This window comes from Labeo rohita, chromosome 9 (assembly GCF_022985175.1).
Source record: "Labeo rohita strain BAU-BD-2019 chromosome 9, IGBB_LRoh.1.0, whole genome shotgun sequence".
NCBI lineage: Eukaryota > Metazoa > Chordata > Actinopteri > Cypriniformes > Cyprinidae > Labeo > Labeo rohita.
The window spans coordinates 36,852,567-36,873,867 of NC_066877.1; the positions used below are offsets into that span (position 1 = coordinate 36,852,567).

Here is a 21,301-nt window from a genome sequence, read left to right on the forward strand (position 1 = left end):
TCAGTTATAGAGTTATAAATCTCTACATTTATGCATTCTAATTATTAAAAAAATAACAATGACTTCTATAAGGCACCTCCCATACTATGTGCACCCTTTATACAAAGACATTTTACCATATCAATTTGGAGTTCAAAGTCAAGAAAATTCTGAAAGTTTGCACAATTTCTTCAGTTTTGTGAACTATAGAAATATATTTTTAAATAAGTAGAAAAAATAATGGCTATTTCTTCTAAAATACCTCCTATTTTTCCAGTACACCTCATGTGAAGTCTGTGTACTGTGGCAGTTTGAAGTTGCATACATGCAAATTCAACAAAATTCTTAAAGACAGTGCATTATTTCTCCAATTTTGAGGCTTAGAAACATCAATTTATATACATAAAAAAACAAAAAACAAAAAAAAAAAAAACAATAGCCTTTCCACACAAGACACCTCTTACTCTATCAGCACTGCTCATATAAAATTCACGCACACACACACACACACACACACACTGTCAGAACTGTCACACCGTACCTCACACACTGTCAGAACACCTAACATGAATTCTTTGCTCTGTGGCAGTTTTGAGCAGCATGGTCTAATATCTTTGAGCATTTTGTCATATTCTGATGCATGCTACACCAAACTGCCAAAGTACTCAGACTTCATATTAGCTGTGCTGATAGAGTGGAAGATGAATTGCATGAAATGGTCATTGTTTTTCTCTACTTATTTAAATGGACATTTCTATAGGTCTCAAAATTGGAGAACTGTCATTAAGAATTTTGTGCAACTTCAAACTGCCATATAGTATGGACATCCTGTATGACAACTGACCATTGTTTTGTTTTGGGTTTTTTTCCTACTTATTAGAAATTGAGTCTTTATACCCCCATAAATTGTACTAATGTCCTATATCTCAAAAATGCCACAGCAAAATGGTTTCATATGAGGCATGTATATAGTATGGGATGTCCTGTATAAAAAACTGACTATTGTTTTTTTCTACTTATTAGAATTGGGGTCTTTATACCCCTGTAAATTGCAATAATGTCTTGTATCTCAAAAATGCTGCAGTAAAATGGTTTCATATGAGGCGTGTATATAGTATGGGATGTCCTGTATGAGAATTGAAAGTTGATTATTTTTTTCCTGTTTATTAGAAATGGGGTTTTTATACCCCTCTAAAGTGTAATAATATCCCATGTATCGTTTTCTATGAATGCTGCTGATTTGAAAGGTGATCTTTAAATAATAATGTAACACACAACCGTCAAAGACACGAATAAATAACGCGAATTTTAAAGCAAAATTGCAAAAAAAAAAAAAAAAAAAAAAAAAAAAAAACGACAAATGTCATGTTGTTATATTATCTCTCAGTTTTTGGCGTCTACAGAGAAAGCGCGTTTTTTCTGTGTTGTTCCTGAAACTACTGTACTCATAGTAATTTGCGCGCACTCTAATTTCAATCGCTGCTGGCTTCAGCGTGTTTTTCTGAACCTCTGCTGAACCGCTGCTTGACGCAGTTGCTTAGGCGTCTTTTAAGTGAAAGCAGATGTTCTCACGACTTCACGTGTATCTACAAAGGCGGTGGATTTTGCGAATCTGTATGTAAATAAGGTAAGTGAAGGACATTTTGTAGCTTATGTTTTAATATTTTCTTTTTCAAGCAGTTCGTGTTGTCTGTGTTTTTTAGCATTTGTTAACACACAAATAACATTGTGTATCTGAGTGAATGCGGCGTCATGATCCTGTTTCTCTCAGGATCTGTTTATCTCAATTAATGTCCTGTATCAGAACTTACCATTGGTTTTTATTTATTTATTTATTTATTTATTTATTTATTTATTTGGAAATGGGGTCTTTATAGCCCGGTAAAGTGTAATGTCCCATATGTCAAAAACGCTGCAGCAAAATGGTTTCAAATGAGGCGTGCATATAGTATGGGATGTCCTGTACTGACAGTTGATTTTTTTTCTGCTTATTAGAAATGGGGTCATTATACCCTCTAAAGTGTAATAATATCCCATATATCGTTTTCTACGAATGCTGCTGATTTGAAAGGTGATATTTAAATAATAATATAATACACAACCGTCAAAGACACGAATAAATAACGCGGATATTAAACAAAACAAAATAAAAAAATCTCCAGAAATGTCACACTGTAATATCTAATTAGTTGGGCTTCCTTAAAAGCATGAAAACCGGAATAGGAATAGTATGTTGTACTGACAAATGTTTAGTTAGTATAGTTTACTTACACGAGAGTTCTAGTAACTAAAAAAGAACGCTAGGGGGTACTTGATCAATGAAAATGATATCTCAGTTTTTGGCGTCTACAGCGCTGTGAAAGGGCGTTCTGTCTGTGTTATTCCTGAAAGTACCGTAATCATAGAGATATCACAGAGATATGCGCGCACTCGAATTTCAATCGTTACTGGCTTGACTGTGTTTTTCTGAACCGAGGTGACTTGACCGCAGTTGTATACGTGTCTTTTAAGTGAAAGCAGATGTTCAGAGTTGAGCTAAGGCACGACTTATAACTAGAAAGGCGGTGGATTTTGCGAATCTGTATGTAAATAAGGTAAGTGAAGGACATATTTTGTAGCTTGTTTTAATATTTTATTTTTCAACACTATAAAATCTAATTAGCTGGGCTTACTTAAAAAAAGCATGCAAACCGATTGCCTTAAAAAAAAACTAAGTAAAGTGAAAGGAATAGTATGTTGTACTGACAAATGCTTAGTATAGTTTACTTACACGAGAACTCTAGTAACTAAAAATAACTGTAGGGGGTACTTAATCATTTACTTTAGGCTTACACTTGACTTAGTATAGCTACTCACTGACTCCCAGAGTGCATTGCGGCATGAATAAATTATGCAATTGCTTTGTTTTACTGTTGTTGTTTTTATTTGCTAATTTTATTTACTGACTTGTGTCAGTAGTAGCACAACAAAAAGAGAAAATAAAATAATATAATGGTTATTGTCACAATTAATAAAAATAAATAAAATTGAATTGTTACCATTGTTGTGATTGACGTGCTAAATGTTGAAGTCTGTGACTTGAGCACATTACCACAAATATTAAAGGACTGTCTCAACTCAGTAAAGTTTCTCAAGGTATTTATGAAAAACAATAAAATTGTAAAACATCATTAATAAATATAAAAAATACATTATCTGAAGAATTAAAAGATTTAGCTAATCAAAACATCAGAATTAGAAAGTTACCTTCTAAAAGCAATGTACTTATTACCTTTCTTCCCTTGAAATCAAACATTATGACTTCATGTTGCATTGCTGCATCAATAGGAAGAAAATTATAATAAGAAAAACAAAGTTCCAAGTGCCCAACCAAACGGAACATTAATCACTATAATGGTAAGTAAAAAATAATAATAAATAAATAAAATAAGACACACAAACAACATTTTACGAAAATCAACATCAATTTATGAAGTCAGCTTATGTGATGTTCTCTCAAATATATAGCTGTATTGAAACAACATTCAAGATGACTTTGGGAAATGAGTGAATGTAACTAGTGAAAAATAACTGCAGATTAACAATTGCCACCTCAAAAAAAATATTTTCTTCTTCTTCTGTTGTTATTTTGCAAATTAGCAACATATTACTGCACTGCTGCCTTTTACTGGTTTATTAATGTCATTGGTTCCTTTGTGGCTACTTGAATATTTTAAGTAAGTGTCACTCAAAGTAGTAAGTAAATTGTTTTACTCGCTTGAAAGTAGCTGTAACTTAATAAAACCTAGTAAGTATAGCAACGAAGTAAAGATAACTAATTATATCTAAGTAAGGTAAACTATTGGATTTTACAGTGAAACAGTTCGTGTTGTCTGTGGATTGTTTTATCATTTGTTAACACACGGCTAACATTGTGTATCTGAGTGAATGCCGGGACTCACAATCCTGTTTCTCTCAGGATCCATTCTATCTCAATTAATGTGCTTACATTAATTGTACAGTAGGACTGCAGAACTTGCCCTGAGCATGTATGTCAATCTGTGTGTGTGTGAGTGTGTGTGAGTGTGTGAGAGAGAGAGAGAGAGAGAACAGCGTTATGAACAGCGTTTTGTATTGCAAGTGTTTGTTGCACATTTTGATGCCTTGATGACAGTGGTAGGAGCTTGAACTTAAGTAACTATTATGTAACTGTATAATTTAATTACAAAATAAATGTAAATAATCTATTACAGTTACTTACAAACAATGTACAGTTAAAATACAGTTATTTATCAAACTGTTAACAGTCACAAAGAGAGTTACATCTCAATTTCCACGAACAGGTTTGATTGATTTCTTTCCCAAATTGTATTGACGGCTCTAAAATATGAGACACCAATGTTTCAGGAGTTCAGGAAACAGAATAGGACCCACGCAGGGCCAGATTAACACTTTGTTGTACCCTGGGCAACAATATTCAAGGGCCCCATCATCACGACCCCAGGATCACCATAATATGGTCATATATAGAATATATTACTGTAATATACAGTAAATATACTCAATACTTCAAATCCTAACTGTCATCATATTTTGATTTACAAATATTTAAATGCTCATAGAACTACAAATGCACTACTATGTCCCCTATCAAAGACATTCACTCACATATGATGCTATGAAAACAAAACACATCAGCATCTGTGTATAATCTGGTAAAATAGATCCACTACATTGAGAGGGAGGAAAGTATCCTCCATTTTCACAAAAAATGAATAGATAAGCAAACACTTTCAAACCATTGTTTATTTAACAACACTTATTCCCAATAGAAATGTATGGAATTGATAGAGCTATCGGTCTGAGGACTTCTTTCCAGTACAGCTGTTCTGACTCACACTGTCGGGCAAGAGAAGCGTCCACTCTGCATGCATATTTAGATCTGTGCAATAAAGACAGCATGTTTTGTCTATGCTCTGCACTCTTTCGTGATCACTAACCCTCTCTGGATGTTTCAGAATCCGCTGATAAATGCATGCTTTTGGGATGACAGAAGTTTGCAGGCATAACAATAAACTGATCCGGTTGATGGCGAGTAAAGAAGCCATTCCCTTGGCACAATTTCATTGTTTGGGAGCCGGCAGTGAAGCAGATCGTTGGTGAGAGAGCGTGTCCTACTTCCAAGTCCGGACTCCCTTATCGATGCAGGATACTTGGAGGCCCGGTTCTGGAAAGCTGCAGGCCCTCGGTAAACCGGGGCTGCTTCCAGACTCAACAAGCGGTTCAGGTGGCGCCGGCAGTGAGACTGGAGACCCGCCACCGCCATCACCGCTTCCCTCAACGATCAGACTCGTGGCCTCTGGGTTGTTGCTTGAAGTTGGTGCTGGCTCTTCGCTCTCCGGGCTGTAAACGTAAGCTGCCGCAGGCGGTGTAGAAAAGTCCTGGCTAGCTGAGTTATCCTCGTCGTTGATGGAAGCTGACTTAACAGATCTGTCGGCAACATTAACAGGAGTGCAGAAATTACCTATTTTAGGTATATACTTAAAATTTTCAGCGTTTCTGATGTCCTTTTCCTTTTTTAATTTTCACTTCACGCTCCCACTTAGCTTCTCCATTGTGTCTGATTTTTTTTTTTCTGTTGTAGCAACGCCTGACGTCACGTAACGCGCTCGGGCTCGGCGTAAGCTTTGACCCACCTCATGCGGACTGACCAATGAGGAGTGGGTCTTAACTTGAGGCCCTCTCTTCATTGGTCAGTCCGCATGAGACTGACTCTCAACCGCTCTCAACTCACGCTCAAAGTCATAGGCAGCGCAGCATATCTCTGTGCAGCACAAAAGCCCGGGTGGACAGTTTGTTAAATATAAAGCGGGAGATTACAGATGCAGTATTTTGCTCGTGCCCTTGCTGTCCAGGGCCCTTCAGATGTCGTGGGCCCCTGGGCAATTGCCCAGTTGCCCGTATGGTTAATCCGGGCTTGGACACACGCTTATTCGATAACTTATTTCCAGTTGCTTAACTCCCCCTCTCTAGGCATTGTTAGATGTGTTTCCAGTCATAGATATGCAAGGATTTGATTTCAAAAATGGTATCATATCTATTAAACTATATCTTATTATTTTAAATCTGTATTTAACCTCAAAATGATCTCAGAACGATCTCCTGAAATTTTTGACTGTAATCCTAAATTTTTAAAATTATGAGAAAAAGTGCTCCTAAAAATAAAAGTAAGTGTACAGCCCTGAGACCAGCCTTTTATGCGGAATGCTGGGGCGGACTGGCCATGGGGAGCACCGGAAGAATTCCCGGTGGCCTGGCAGTCAATTTGGCCCGCTGCCCTTCAGTTTATTTATTTTCATTCAATAAATTATTATTTTTTTTAAATGTTGTTGTTGTTGTTGTTTTTGATGCCTGGAGAATGTATAAATTCAATAATTAAACTCTTATAAATCATGAATCGGTTAGTCTTGACTGGCAATGCGTTTCACCTCATGCAAGCTTTGCGCATCTGCGTGTCCCCCAAAAGGCCCAATAATACCATGGTAATTTTCCTTAGGACAAAACATGACCTATGATAATGCAAATACATGTTCAGTTTTAACATTTTTCTATAAAGATATATTCAAGATGTAACTAGCGTTGTACTAATTTTGACACTAATTTCTTCTAATGGTCCTTATATAATACTATGTGCAAACAAATTACAATGAGGTGATTTGCCAAACAAATCATTTAGCTCAAAAAATCTAACTAAGAAGCTAATAACACAGTATTTCAATCCACCTATTTTTATGCACATTTTGTTTAATGAATGGATAAATTATAAAAATGCACGTAAAAAAATTATGTGGTCAACTAAGTGGTTAAAATTATTATCCGGTAAGAAAACCTGCGCATAAACAACGATGGAAACACCTTAATGCGCATTAAAAAAAATACAAGTAACTTTGCGATGGGACAGCATAACTGGACTAACCAACTAACCGATCTCTTTGCACAGCATCTGAAATGCTAGTTTTGTCATTCCAAAATGCTTGAGCAAAGTCTCCTTAAAGTGCTTCATTATAAATATCTCCCAGATCTGCGTTCCCAAACAGCAGGCTCCGAAAATAAGCTAACATCACTGCGTTTCATCTGCACGCTCTAAACCCTTTAAATTAATCTACATAACCAAAAATTACATAGTAAATTGTTTCCGCTACGATAAGAAAAAAAAATCTAAACGATTGCGCCGGAGCCTCTCATGATAAATGAGAGGCTCCGGCGCCCCCCAAAAACAGCTTATTTTGCTTTCTCAAATCATCACGACTTGTCTAAAATAAAATCTATAGCCTAGATATAGGCCTAAAAGCCGTGGTGACAGCGTAACCCAAAATAATGGCAAAAAACACATCTTTCGATAAAATGTGCTCGATAGTAGTATGCAGCGCGCCCAGTGTATAAGACTTCATTAACAAATGACTCTTATGAACCGGTTCGTTTGGAGTCAAAAACACCAAGCGCGGTCCAGTTCCCTAACGAATTGTTTTACATTTGTTCAGGAATTAGATTATTACTGCTTCTCGGCTAACTCAGAAGTCCTCTGAAACATCTAATCCCATCCGGATATGTCTGAGATTCATCGTGTAATTGTTTGGTTACTGACAAGACACCAAGGGGACAACCAAACTTAAATACACAAAACAAGCCAATCAGAACACGACAGGTGCAAATGATAGACAATGACGTGACAAACAAGAACAGGAACTGGAAGACCAAATACACACAACGGTCTGACATTACCCCCCCCCCTTATAAGGGGCGACTCGCGCCGTAACACATACACTGGGGTGGGAGGGTGGGGGAGTGGGCGCCCTGGAGGCTAGTGCAGGGCAGACACTGGAGGGATAAGTGTTACGCCTCCAGGGCGGATCTGGGAGCTCTAGGAGCCATGGCGGTTTAGGGGGTTCTTGGAACCATGGCCGAGCACACAGTCTTTGTGGCCATGGCGGGTCTGGGGGTTCAGGGAGCCATGGCCGAGCATACAGTCCTTGTGGCCATGGCGGGTCCGGGGGTTCAGGAAGCCATGGCCAGGTAAACAGTCCAGGTGGCCATGGCTGAACAGGGGAGTAGCCCCCTCCCAAAATTTTCTTGGGATAACTTAGGGTTCTGCCAGCCCTGGCGAGCGCTGGATGAGGCGCCGGCTCAGGAGGGCGCACTGGGGGGCGCGCTGGATGAGGCGCAGACTCTGGAGGGCGCGCTGAAGGAGGCGCCGACTCTGGAGGGCACGCAGGAGGGTGCGCTGAAGGAGGCGGCGACTCTGGAGGGCGCGCTGAAGGAGGCGCCGACTCTGGAGGGCGCGCTGAATGAGGAGCCGACTCTGGAGGGCGTGCAGGAGGGCGAGCTGGACAGAGCTCTGGCTCTGGAGGGCGAGCTGGACAGAGCTCCGGCTCTGGCTCTGGAGGACCCGCTGTAGCTTTCCAGGGCAGAGTGGGCAACTGTGTCAGGGACTGTGACCTGGGGAGAACAGGGATAGCAGAAATAGAGAGGAAAGGGGGAGAAGCAGAGAGTTCTAAAGTTAACGCCGCCTCCCTATGAGGCTCTACAGCCTGGGCTGACACCTCAGGAGGCATAGGCGCGGCTTCTCCGGCGAAAGAGGGTTCTGGAGTGGACTTGACACAAGACGAGAGCTCTGCCTCTGGGGGGCGCGCTGGAGAGAGCTCTGCCTCTGGGGGGCGCGCTGGAGACAGCTCGGGCCCTGGTGTGCACGCAGCTGCAACTTGACTTGTCTCAGAAGATGCGGCTGCAGCTTGACTTGACTCCGCAGACGCAGCTGCAGTTCGACTTGACTCAGGAAATGTAGCAGAAACTTGACCTAATTCAGAAGATGCAGCTGCAACTTGACTGGATTCAGAAACTTGACTGGATTCAGAAACTTGACTTAACTCAGGAACCGCAGCTGCAACCTGACTTGACTCAGAAACTTGACTTGACTCTGTTACAGCAGGTGGCACTTTAATTGACACTGGAACAACAGCAGCAGCTTGACTTGATACTGGGACCGCAGCGGCAACTTGACCTGACACAGAAAACGCAGCTGCAACTCGACTTGCCTCAGTAGACACAGCTGCAGCATGACTTGACTCTGTAGATGCAGCTGCAACTTGACGTGACTCAGGAAACGCAGCTGCAGCTGGACTTGACTCAGTAGACACAACTTGACTTGGTTCAGGAAACGCAGCTTCAACTTGAATTGACTCTGGAAATGCAGCTGTCACTTGCCTTGACTCAGTAGACGCAGCTGCAACTTGACTTGATTCAGGAGACGCAGCTTGACTTGACTCAAGAAGTGCAGCTGCAACTCGACTTGACTGAGGAAGCTCAGCTGCCACTTGGATATTGACTGCCCGCACAGACATTAATGGTGGGTCCAGCACGCTGGCCATCATGATCGGCCGGGACCTTGAAGGACCGCGGGCGGCGTCCGAGTGCTGGCTGTGACTGGAGTCCGAGTGCTGACCGCGGGCGGCGTCCGAGTGCTGGTCGCGACCGCGGCTGGATTCCGAGTGCGGACCGCGGGCGGCGTCCGAGTGCTGGCCGCGAGCGCTGTTGGAGTCCGAGTGCTGGCCGCGGGCGGCGGCGTCCGAGAGCTGGCTGCGAGCGCGGCGGAGGCCGGGAGCTGGCCGCGGGCTCTGGGCTGAGGATGAGGGAGGAACTGTAGAGAACGGGGGTGAACGAGGGAGGACAGGAGGAAAGGAGCTCGTTGGAACCGCACGTGGAGGAAGCTGGCTGGTGGTGAGCTGGAGCGGCCGCGTGTCTGCACATAGGGGGAAGATTAGGATCTTCCACTTCAACATAGTAATTGGAACTACATAGAGCAAGGACAAAGTTGACAAATTCCGCTACAGGTCTGCGGCAATCGTCAGGGGTAATGGAACAACTTAGCATCAGTTAGCCCTATGTGGAAACACGCGTTGATCATAGCGTCGCTCCAACTCACCCAATGAACAACGCTCAGGAATTCCTCCACGTATTGTTCCAACGGCCTCCCCGCCTGTTGGATATTCCAGAGAAAATCCTCAGCCCAGTGCATCTTGTAGGTGTTCGGTCAGTGATTCTGTCACGGTGTATTGTCGTCGTGTGCGTGGAATGAGCAGGAGGAGAGCGGAAATCCAATATGTGCAGTTTATTAATATAATCCAAAATGTACAAGAAAACAAACGCAGGGAAAACAGCAGGGAACCAGTAACAACGACGAACATGAACGGAATGACAATATAATCACTGACAAGACACCAAGGGGATAACCAAACTTAAATACACAAAACAAGCCAATCAGAACACGACAGTTGCAAATGATAGACAATGACGTGACAAACAAGAACAGGAACCGGAAGACCAAATATGGGCATACACTGGGAAAACAACCACAAACAGTCAAACAGGCACACAACGGTCTGACAGTAGGAATATGTGCATAAAATACCATCTATGTTTGCTACTGTCCACCATGTTAACTTTAGTGGGTAGTGTTTTGGGTCTATACTCAACATGGAACCCTGGAACTACTGAGCATATAGTATGTTTAGAAATATATTTTGCATAAACAAAACATAGGTTTAGTTAAATTGTCTTGTTAAAATTTGCAGCAATAATTCTTATGTAACACTGTTGACAGACAGTTAATCCATTCTTGACACAGGTTTGCTAGTTTAACCAATGTTAGGGGAAAGAGAGAGAACATAACTTCTAGTTTCATTCATGTGCTTTTAGAGGAAATGTCATCATACTGTAGTATGGATAGTAGAGAGCAGACAGGAATACATTGGATAAAGACAGGAGAACAGGACCAGCAAAGGACCTTGAGACAGAAATCGAACTTGGGTTGCCATGAACACAGGTGCACTGACCAAAATATTGTTATCTTTATCTTTAAATATCTTTAACTGATATCTTAACATAAATTTTTACATTATTCTCTCTCTGTTATAGTTTATTTCAGCAGAAGAGAGCAGAAGCAGGGTCCAGCTGTGTGTCTATGAGGAGTGATGTGTCTATGGATAATCCAACAAATTTTAAGGGTGGAGATAAGTGGACTGATCTCAGGTACGTTTTTATATAAAAGTAATTATAGCATGTCATTTTATATTATCAACATGTGAAGATGTTCTTTGTTATATATGGTAATTCAGAGGTTTTACTTTAATCTCTCTCTATTATAGTTTATTTCAGCAGAAGAGATCAGAACCAGAGTCCAGCTGTATGTCTATGAGGAGTGACATGTCTATGGATCATGCAATAGATTTTAAGAGTGGAGGTACAAAGACTGATCTCAGGTACATTTTTATATAAATATAATCATAGCATGTAATTTTATATTATCAACATAGTGTGTTTTTTTAAGTTATATTTATAGGCCTTTTTATGCCTTTATTTAGACAGGATAGTAGAGAGCATTGGATGATGAGAGGGGAGCTGGACCAGCAAAGGAACTCAAGGCAGAAATTGAACTTGGGTCGCTGTGAGCACAGGTGCGCTGTATGTTGGTTCACTAATCACAAGGCTATTGGCACCAACCAAAATAGTCTTATCTTTATCTTTAAATATCTTTATCTGATACTTTAACATGCATAGTGTTACACAGAGAGATGATTTGTGAAAGCACTCTGTTTATTTAACATCTTGTGTAAATTAAATGATCAAGAATGTACTTTAAAGTGAGTGTTTAAATAATATATCAAGAGGTACTTTGTTAAATATGGTAATTCAGAGGTTTTACCTTAATCTCTCTCTGTTATAGTTTATTTCAGCAGAAGAGAGCAGAAGCAGAGTCCAGCTGTGTGTCTATGAGGAGTGACGCGTCTATGGGTCGTCCAGCTAATTTTAAGGGTGGAGATACGAGGACTGATCTCAGGTACATTTTTATATAAAAATAATTATAGCATGTCATTTTATATTATCAACATATGAAGATGTCCTTTGTTAAATAAGGCAATTCAGAGATTTCACTTTAATCTCTCTCTGTTACAGTTCAGTTCAGCACAAGAGATCAGAACCAGAGTCCAGCTGTGTGTCTATGAGGAGTGATTGGTCTATGGATCGTTCAATACAGTTTAAGAGTGGAAACACAGAGATTGACCTCGGGTACATTTTTATATAAATATAATTATAGAATGTTTTTTTATACATTATCAAAATGGTGTTATTTTTTTAAGTTATACCTATGGGCCTTTTTATGCCTTTATTTAGACAGGATAGTAGAGAGCAGAGAGGAAAGCACTGGATGAAGAGAGACTAGCAAGAGAAAGTTACCTTTAAAAGTAGTGCATTACAGTATTGAGTTACTTCATAAAAAGTAACTAATTGCATTACTTAATTACTCTTTATGGAAAGTAATGCATTATGTTACTTTTGCGTTACTTTTTGTCACCTGGGATTGGCTTGCTAATTTGTTTATTACTTAAAAAAAAATATTTCTGGCAATTGTAAAGACCCTTTCACACCAAAATTTACATGAATAAGCCTCAGGCTGAAGGTAGTGGCTCTGTCTCTGCACCTCAATCCCAGTTTCTCTCAACATGGGGACAGGAGAGATGTCAATGAATAAATGAGAAGTAACTGGTGTTACTTATTTAAAAAAGTAACTCAGATATTTAATTGCAAATTTAAAAGAAATGCATTACTTAAAAGTAATCTGATTACGCAACTTACATTACTTGTAATATGTTACCCCCAACACTGCTCAAAATGGATATCGAACTCTGGTCGCTGTGAGCACAGGTGCGCTGTATGTTGGCGCACTAAGAACAAGACTACTGGCGTTGACCAAAATAGTGTTATCTTTATCTTTAGATATCTTTATCTGATATTTTAACATGCATAGTCACACAGAGGGATGCATTTGTAAAAGCACTCAGTTCTATTTAACATCTTTTGTAATAAAATTGTGTAAATTAAATGATCCTGTAGTGTTCTTTAAAATGATTGTGTAAATAATATATGAATATGTGCTTTGTTAAATATGGTAATTCAAAAGAGTCACTTTAATCTCTCTCTGTTATAGTTCAGTTCAGCAGAAGAGATCAGAAGCAGAGTCCAGCTGTGTGTCTATGAGGAGTGACACATCTATGAATCAGCCATTAGATTATAAGAGTGAAGATACAGAGACTGATCTCAGGTCTAGTATTACTGTAAAAGATTATTTGATTATGATACAGGATACATTAGCTTAGCTTAATTAATAATGCAGTATTTTAATTTTACAGCCATGAAGTCCTCAACACATTTAGATCAAATCTGATGAAGAAGTTTGAGCGTCTGTATGAGGGAACAGCGACGCAGGGAAACCCAACACTCCTGAATGAGATCTACACAGAGCTCTACATCACAGAGAGTGAGAGTGGAGAGATCAATAATGAGCATGAGGTGAGACAGATTGAGACACAATCCAGGAGAGCAGCAACAGAGGACACAGCCATCAAGTGCAATGACATCTTTAGACCTTTACCTGGACAAGACAAAGCCATCAGAACTGTGCTGACAAAGGGAGTCGCTGGCATTGGAAAAACAGTCTCTGTGCAGAAATTCATCCTGGACTGGGCTGAAGGGAAAGAGAATCAGGACGTCCAGCTCATATTTCCACTTCCTTTCAGAGAAATCAACTTGATGAAGGGCAAAACACTCAGTCTTTCAGATCTTCTTCATGTTTTTTTCCCTAAAACTAAAGAAATGGAAATATCCAGTGATGAATATAAAGTGTTGTTCATCTTTGATGGTCTGGATGAGTGTCGTCTGTCTCTGGATTTTCAAAGAGCAGTGGGCTTGTATGATGTGAGTGAATCAGCCTCAGTGGACGTGCTGCTGATGAACCTCATTGTGGGGAATCTGCTTCCCTCTGCTCTAATCTGGATCACCTCCAGACCAGCAGCAGCTGATCTCGTCCCCTCTGAGTGTGTCCATCGAGTGACAGAAGTACGAGGCTTTAGTGAGCCACAGAAGGAAGAATACTTCAGGAAGAGAATCAGTGATCAGAGTCTGGCCAACAGGATCATGTCACACCTGAAGTCATCAAGGAGCCTCTACATCATGTGCCACATCCCATTGTTCTGCTGGATCTCAGCCGCTGTTCTAGAGAAGATGTTGAGTCGAGCAGAAACTGGAGAGATTCCCAAGACTCTCACTCAAATGTACACACAATTCCTGATCCTTCAGACCAACATCAAACATGAAAAGGACTATGAGAAGAAAGTGAAGGATAAGAACCTGATTCTCAGACTGGGGAAAGTGGCTTTTCAGCAGCTCGTGAAAGGCAACGTGATCTTCTATGAGGAAGACCTGAGAGAGTGTGGCATTGATGTGACAGAAGCATCAGTGTACTCAGGATTGTGCACTCAGATCTTCAGAGAGGAGTTTGGCTTGTATCAGGGGAAAGTCTTCTGCTTTGTTCATCTAAGCATTCAGGAACATCTAGCAGCTTCATATGTGCACCTCTCCTATACAAACAACAATAGAAATGTGATTGACCAAATCACCAAACATAGTTTGCGGTCTAAAGTGAAGGACTGGTTTCAACTCAATTCATCAAAACATGTTTCATTATCTGAGCTGCATCAGAGAGCTGTGGATGAGGCTCTGCAGAGTAAAAATGGACATCTGGATCTTTTCCTGCGGTTCCTTCTGGGTTTGTCAGTGGAGTCTCATCAGATTCTCCTACGGCAAATAATGAAACTGAAAAGAAGCAGCTCTGATAGGAGAAAAAAATCAGTTGAGTACATCAAGATGAAGATCAGGACCATTGACTCTCCAGAGAAATCCATCAATCTGTTCCACTGTCTGAATGAACTGGGTGATCATTCACTAGTGGAGGAAATACAACAGTATCTGAAATCTGGAAGAATCAAGGAAACCAAACTCTCTTCATCTCAGTGGTCAGCTGTAGTTTTTGTGTTGTTGACATCAGAAGAGGAACTGAATGAGTTTCATCTTGATAAATTTGTTGAAGGAATAAATAAGCATGAAAACATGGAAGTTTTTCAGAAGTTGCTGCCTGTGATTAAAGAATCAAAATCAGTTCAGTAAGTATCAATGAGAACAATCATTTCACTGTTAAAACATTAAGAAAATTACAGTTAAAATCCCATAAATCTTTAGTGCAGCAGATGTTGTTCAGAGTTTAGTGGTCAGTGGCTATTTACAGTAACTCTGCCCACCAATGTGTGATTGGGGTAGTCAAGACTACAAAAGATGACTATGAAGCGACAGCTTTGACCCCCGTTCATATCTGTCTTTTTTTCTCTCTCTTCAAATCTCATATCACAGGGTAGGGTAGGTGTAGGGAGGGCTTTATTGTCCCAATAAGGTGGCATCCATTTAATAATTTGAATTAAAAAGAAAATGTACACTCAATACATTATTATTGCATACTGTTTTATAATGTACTGCAATACAGGTGCAGATAATCACCACTATTTGTAATAAGTAGTATAAATATCAGAAAATGCTGCTATTTTGACAAAGTGTAAATAGAATCTATATCTCAATTTCAATCTATTTCAATCAATCAATCACGTTTATTTATACAGTGCTTTTTAACAAAACAGGTTGTGTCAAAGCAACTTAACAGTATTACTTTACAGTATTAAATAGGACAATAGTGTGTCAATAATGCAGAAGTTCCATGTTGCACCAAAGTCATATGGCAAAGGACTCATCTGGTTCCCGTGGTCTTGCGCCGACGGCCGTCTAGGTAATAAATTCCTCATTGATGGTCCGTCTCTGGGGCTCATCTAGTTGACATGGTCCCCGCTGACATTTACGGATGTAAAGGTCATCTCTAGGTGCTGATCCACCATCTGTGCTGGGTACGGACTGGATCCAGGGGACTGCAGTGACCCTCTGATCTGGATACAGACTGGATCTGGTGGCTACGGTGACCTCGGAATAAGAAAGAAACAGATTAATATTAGCGTAGATGCCATTTGTCTTACGATGCACTGAGTACATCAGGTATTATGGGAAGTGTTCCCGGTTGACCTAATTAATGCATTCTAACAATCCTTTAATGCAGGGGTGCTCAACCCTGGTCCTGGAGATCGACTTTCCTGCAGAGTTCAGCTCCAACCCTGACTAACTACACCTGAACCAGCTAATTAGGATCTCAAGGAGCCCTTGCTAATTACAGACAGGTGTGTTTGATTAGTTGATTAATGAACTAAACTCTGCAGGAAAGTCGATCTCCAGGAACAGGTTTGGGCACCCCTGCTTTAACTGATTTGGATTATAGAAATGAGTTATTTGTAGGCCAAGTTAAAGAGATGGGTCTGTAATCTAGATTTAAACTGACAGAGTGTGTCTGCCTCCCGAACAATGTTAGGTAGATTGTTTTTTTATCTCTAATAGTATCAACCTTTGAAGTAAAGTAGTTCATGAAGTCATTACTGCTATGCTGATGGGGAAAGTCAATGCTTGTTGGTTCTTTATTTTTTGTTAATTTAGCCACTGTATTGAATAAATACCTAGGGTTATGTTTGTTTTCTTCTAAAAGAGATGAAAAGTAATCAGATCTTGCAGTTTTTAAGGCTTTTCTATAGAATAGGGTACATTCATGCCAGGCGGTACGAAAAAGTTTTGTTTTCCTCCAGCTGCGCTCCATTTTCCGGGCTGCTCTCTTTAGGGCGCGAGTGTTCTCGTTATACCACAGGGTCGGACTGTTTACCTTAATCTTCCTTAAGTGCAAAGGAGTGACCGTGTCTAGAGTGCTAAAAAAGAGAGAGTCAATAGTTTCTGTTACATCATCAAGTTTTTCTGAGCTATTGGTCATGCTGAGGAATTCAGACAAGTCAGGAAGATAACTTACAAAGCAGTATTTTGTGGTAGAAGTAATGGTTCTACCATACTTGTAACAAGGAGTTGAATTTACAGTTTTAGTACAGTTTTATATCTGGAGTATACACAAGACTAAATAATGATCTGAGATATCATCGCTTTGCTGCAGAATTTCAATGACATTAACATCAATTCCGCGTGACAGTATTAAATCTAGAGTATGATTTTGACAATGAGTAGGTCCAGATAAGTGTTTTCTAACCCCAATAGAGTTCAGAATGTCTATAAAAGCTGATCCATTATCAACATAGATGTTAAAGTCACCCACTATTAAGACTTTATCTGTAGCCAACACTAACTCAGATAGAAAATCAGCAAATTCTTTAATAAAGTCTATATGGTAGCCTGGTAGGGATTTATCATTAACACTTGTTTTAGTGACAACAGTCTGCTATGTATCTCATCACCACAATATGCAGGGAGGGGACCAGAGCAAATTATAATGTCTGACATCGTACTTTCAAATTCACACACCTCTTTAACATTATTTTTAGTGATCTCCGACCGGCGAAGTTGAACATCATTAGTGCCGACGTGAATAACAATGAATTTACATTTAGGATTAGCCAGCACTTTTAAATTTGCCAAGATGTCAGGTGCTCTGGCTCCCGGTAAACATTGGACTATGGGGGCTGGTGTCTTTTCAGGTTCCGTACAATAGAATCGCCAATGACTAGAGCATTTTCATCAGGTTTCTCGGTGGGTGTGTCACTGAGTGGGGAGAACCTGTTTGATGTTCTGATCAGAACGGAAGAGTTGTGTTTTGATCCACAACTATGACGTCTCACAGTCACCCAGTTGCCCTGCTGCAAAGGTGAAGTTACCGAAACCGAACAATGTGCAGGACACCCTGAGCTAGGCACATCCAAAGCCGTATCTAAGGCCCTCACATTCTTACTATCCTCAATTAAAGTTTGGATGCGTGTCTCTAGTTCTGAAACCTTCTGTCAGCCTAAATATTTCCCTGCATTTATCACATGTATATCCCTCACTGCCAATAGAGATTGATAAGCTATACATGTAGCAGGTGGTGCGAATTGCAATAACAGGGGAAGAAGCCATTACTCACCATGATTGTAAAATGATTCTAACTCACCACCGTTGTTTGATGAACTTGTATAGAGAAGGGCAAAAAAGGTTGCAAATGGCAGGAAAAGGTTGCAAATGGCAGGCTAACCGGCTAACACACAGCACAGCATTGTACTCGCGGTTATAGAATAGAACCGAACGATCAGATCAGTCAGATTAGTTTGATGGATAATGTCAGAAATCTGGTGGGAATAAAGATACATTTTATCACTTTAAACAACAGAGAGTAATAGCAAGATACAGAATTTCTACAGAAAACGAAGCCCTGGGGAGCTACAAATGCAGCACGGCAAACAGGAGAACAGCTATTGGTCACTTAGTGTAAATAGAATTCATTGCTATACTTAGTGTAAATAGCCTCTACCTTTATAGCCGCTGCCTTATTATTTTCTCGCAGCCCCACTTGCAGAATGCAGCCTGCAGGTTAATGATGACATAATTATCTTTTGAGTCCCCCGTCAAAAGTCAGTTGTCGGAAATATGCGGGCAAAAAAAAAAAAAAAGCCGGGCTCACACTGTGCAGTTTTTAATAGTCCTTTATAATTGCTGCTTGTCAGACTGTACAAACATTATGATCATGTCACACTGTGGGATCTCAGTTGTCATTAATGTCAGACTGTACGACAGTCAAGACACGTTAAAAACGGGTGCGCGGAAGAAAACCTGTGTGGAGTTTTACATTATCAACTCATACATGTTCAGTGACTGTGAGCTGCATTAGCCTACATGCAGGGCTGACAGGGTTGCCAGGTTTTCTCACAACAAAACCCACCCAGTTGCTCCTCAAACCTAGTCCAAAGCTAGCTCAATTGCGTTTCAAGGGGGTCCTTCGTTAGAAATCACATTCCAGGTAAATGTGTATTTCAGGGGCTAAATATGACGTTATTGGGGTCGCTTCAACCCATGGGCATTAAAAACAACCCAGGGCAACAGTGTTAAAGTAAACATGTTAAAGTACCCCAATTCAGCAGAAAAACCGTGGGCTGACACTGTGGGCTGAAATGATGGCTATCATGAGAAGTACGAATGTTGGCAATAGCGTCATATTTAAGAAGAATGGTGTAAGCAGCACTACACACCCAAATGGAAAAAACACAATTGGTGTTTATCCAATTTATCCAGTTTATGTGGTTAGAAATCTCTAGCGTTAATTCTGATCATGGCTTGTCTTGAAAACGGAGACAGTTTGATGTTCATTGTAGGAGATGTCGTACTTCAAGACGTGCCAAAAAACTTCCACCAGAATTTCATCAGGTAAAATTTCACAACAGCCATTAATCGGCTGTTGGTGAACATGTCAAACCAGTGATCAAAGACTACAGATTTTAGCCTAGGATTACAGGAATCTTTTAGGTTTTTCAAAATTTGTCTCAGATGGCCAAATCGTGGCCAAAATTGCACAGTGTGAGCTGGGCTTTAGTCATTTAGCAGATGCTTTTATCCAAAGCCACATACAAATGAGGACAATGGAAGCAATCAGAATTTTAAAAAAGAGCAATGATATGTAAGTGCTATGACAAGTCTCAGTTAGCCTAATGCAGTACACATAGCAAGTAAATTATATAATAAATAAAAAAAACAGAATAGAAAAAGAATAGAGCAAACTAGTGTTTTGCTTTTTGTTAATTGTGTAATAAATAGGGCTGTCAGTCGATTAAATTTGATCTAATTAATTACATGATGTTTTGATTAATTAATTAATTGCTAATAGATTTGACTCTGAAAATACGCCACAAAAGATAATTTAAAGCTATTTGTGTGTTAAATGAGAAAGCATCAAATAGACATTACAAATTGTAGCTTTAGAAAGAAATATTTTATTTGATTCAACATAGAATTTATTACACATAAACTGCAACAACCTAATGTAAACTATGGAACATAAAAGAACATAATTTGATAAACATCTCAGTATTTTTTTGTTTATACAATGAAAGTCATTGGTAACCAAAACAGCTTTGTTACCAACAGTCTTCAAAATACCTTCTTTCATGTTCCACAAAAGAAAGGTTTGAAACAACATGAGAGTAAGTAAATGATGACAGAATTAATAAATTAATAAATAATTAATAAATGAAATGATACTCTCTAAATAAGAAACTAAATCTGCCAGCAGGTGGTGGAAAATGTCTTTATGAGTCATTCACTCATTCAATTTGATTCGTTCAAATGGCTGATTCATTCAGGAATTAAGTAAATAGCTCTCTTTATGAATGGGCTTTTGAATCATTGGTCCACACGATTCGTTAAAAAACGCAGATTCATTCAGAAACTAAACACTGCTGTGTTATCGGAGATGTGCAACAATTCTGCTGTGGCTTCAAAGGTAATATGTTCTCTGCAAAATTAAACAAAAACACATAATATTGTGTTTAAAATGTAACAATTTCAACTTCTTATTTACTGAACTGTTGTATAAAATCACATTTAATCTTGTGGACAAAATCAGCGCATGTGTCATATTGCTCTTGCTGTCCTCGTGATATTGTGTGATATGTGATATATGATATATATAAATATGAGACGAAACACCAATATTTTGCACTAATTTCTTGAATTTTAGGGCATAACTGCATTTGCGGAGTTGTTGCCCTGCATCATATTTGTCAACAGTCAACTACATGAAATATAAGATGACATGCAGGTCTGGGAGCAGGGCCAGCATATTAACTGTGTTAAAATATTTTAATCACGTTATTTTTTTCATAACTAATTAAGTTAACGCATGAAACTGACAGCCCTAATAATAAATAAAAAAGAAAACAGATAAAATACAAAAGGAATAGAGAAGGTAGTGACCTTTTTTTTTTAATTACATTATTTTAATATAGTCCATCGTGACTTAAAATGGGCCAGTTTAAGGCATGAAACTCCAGGGCTGAAAATGAGTCCCACTCCACCGCTGGTTATATTTAGATCTCATTCCAGTGATCCATCAAACATGTTGATTTGTGCTTTAAGTTTGTACTTTCTCTTTACTAATGGATTCACTGATAACCGATCTGAACTGAGAAAGTGAAGAATGTAATTGTTCTTTACAGGTTGACTGATTGTGGCGTCACTGATGAAGGTTGTGCTGCTCTGGCTTCAGCTCTGAAATCAAACCCCTCACAACTGAGACAACTGGATCTGTCTAGGAATAAACTAGGAGATTCTGGAGTCACGCTGCTGTCTGCTGGACTGGAGGATCCTCACTGTAAACTGAAGAAAATGTGGTAAGATCATATTCGACTCTCACACAATGAACACAATGTAAAATATATTTGAAGTGTTGAGTCTCTTTCTGCTGCTGTGAGTTAAGCTGAGGGGGAGAGGACTGAGAGTCACACTGAAATACACACGTTCACACACAATAAATTAATTCTCTTGACTTTAAACAGACTCAAGCTTA

General features: G+C 39.6%; 1 protein-coding gene across 2 annotated transcripts in view; it reads left to right on the plus strand.

Annotated features, from left to right (window-relative positions):
- Nucleotides 1-1,507: 1,507 nt before the first annotated feature.
- LOC127171335 (NACHT, LRR and PYD domains-containing protein 3) overlaps nt 1,508-21,301 on the plus strand; it is a 28,298-nt gene continuing 8,504 nt past the window's right edge. The window contains exons 1-10 of one of the 2 annotated variants that reach the window (XM_051119914.1): nt 5,220-5,491; nt 10,711-10,837; nt 10,930-11,043; nt 11,160-11,273; nt 11,376-11,468; nt 11,738-11,851; nt 11,968-12,081; nt 13,001-13,114; nt 13,203-15,011; nt 20,952-21,125. In XM_051119914.1, the coding sequence (XP_050975871.1) occupies nt 5,428-5,491; nt 10,711-10,837; nt 10,930-11,043; nt 11,160-11,273; nt 11,376-11,468; nt 11,738-11,851; nt 11,968-12,081; nt 13,001-13,114; nt 13,203-15,011; nt 20,952-21,125 (2,837 nt within the window). In that variant the 5' untranslated portion in view covers nt 5,220-5,427. Of the gene's footprint in view, nt 1,607-5,219; nt 5,492-10,710; nt 10,838-10,929; nt 11,044-11,159; nt 11,274-11,375; nt 11,469-11,737; nt 11,852-11,967; nt 12,082-13,000; nt 13,115-13,202; nt 15,012-20,951; nt 21,126-21,301 lie in introns of those variants that run through there. The other variant, XM_051119915.1, reaches the window with a different exon arrangement.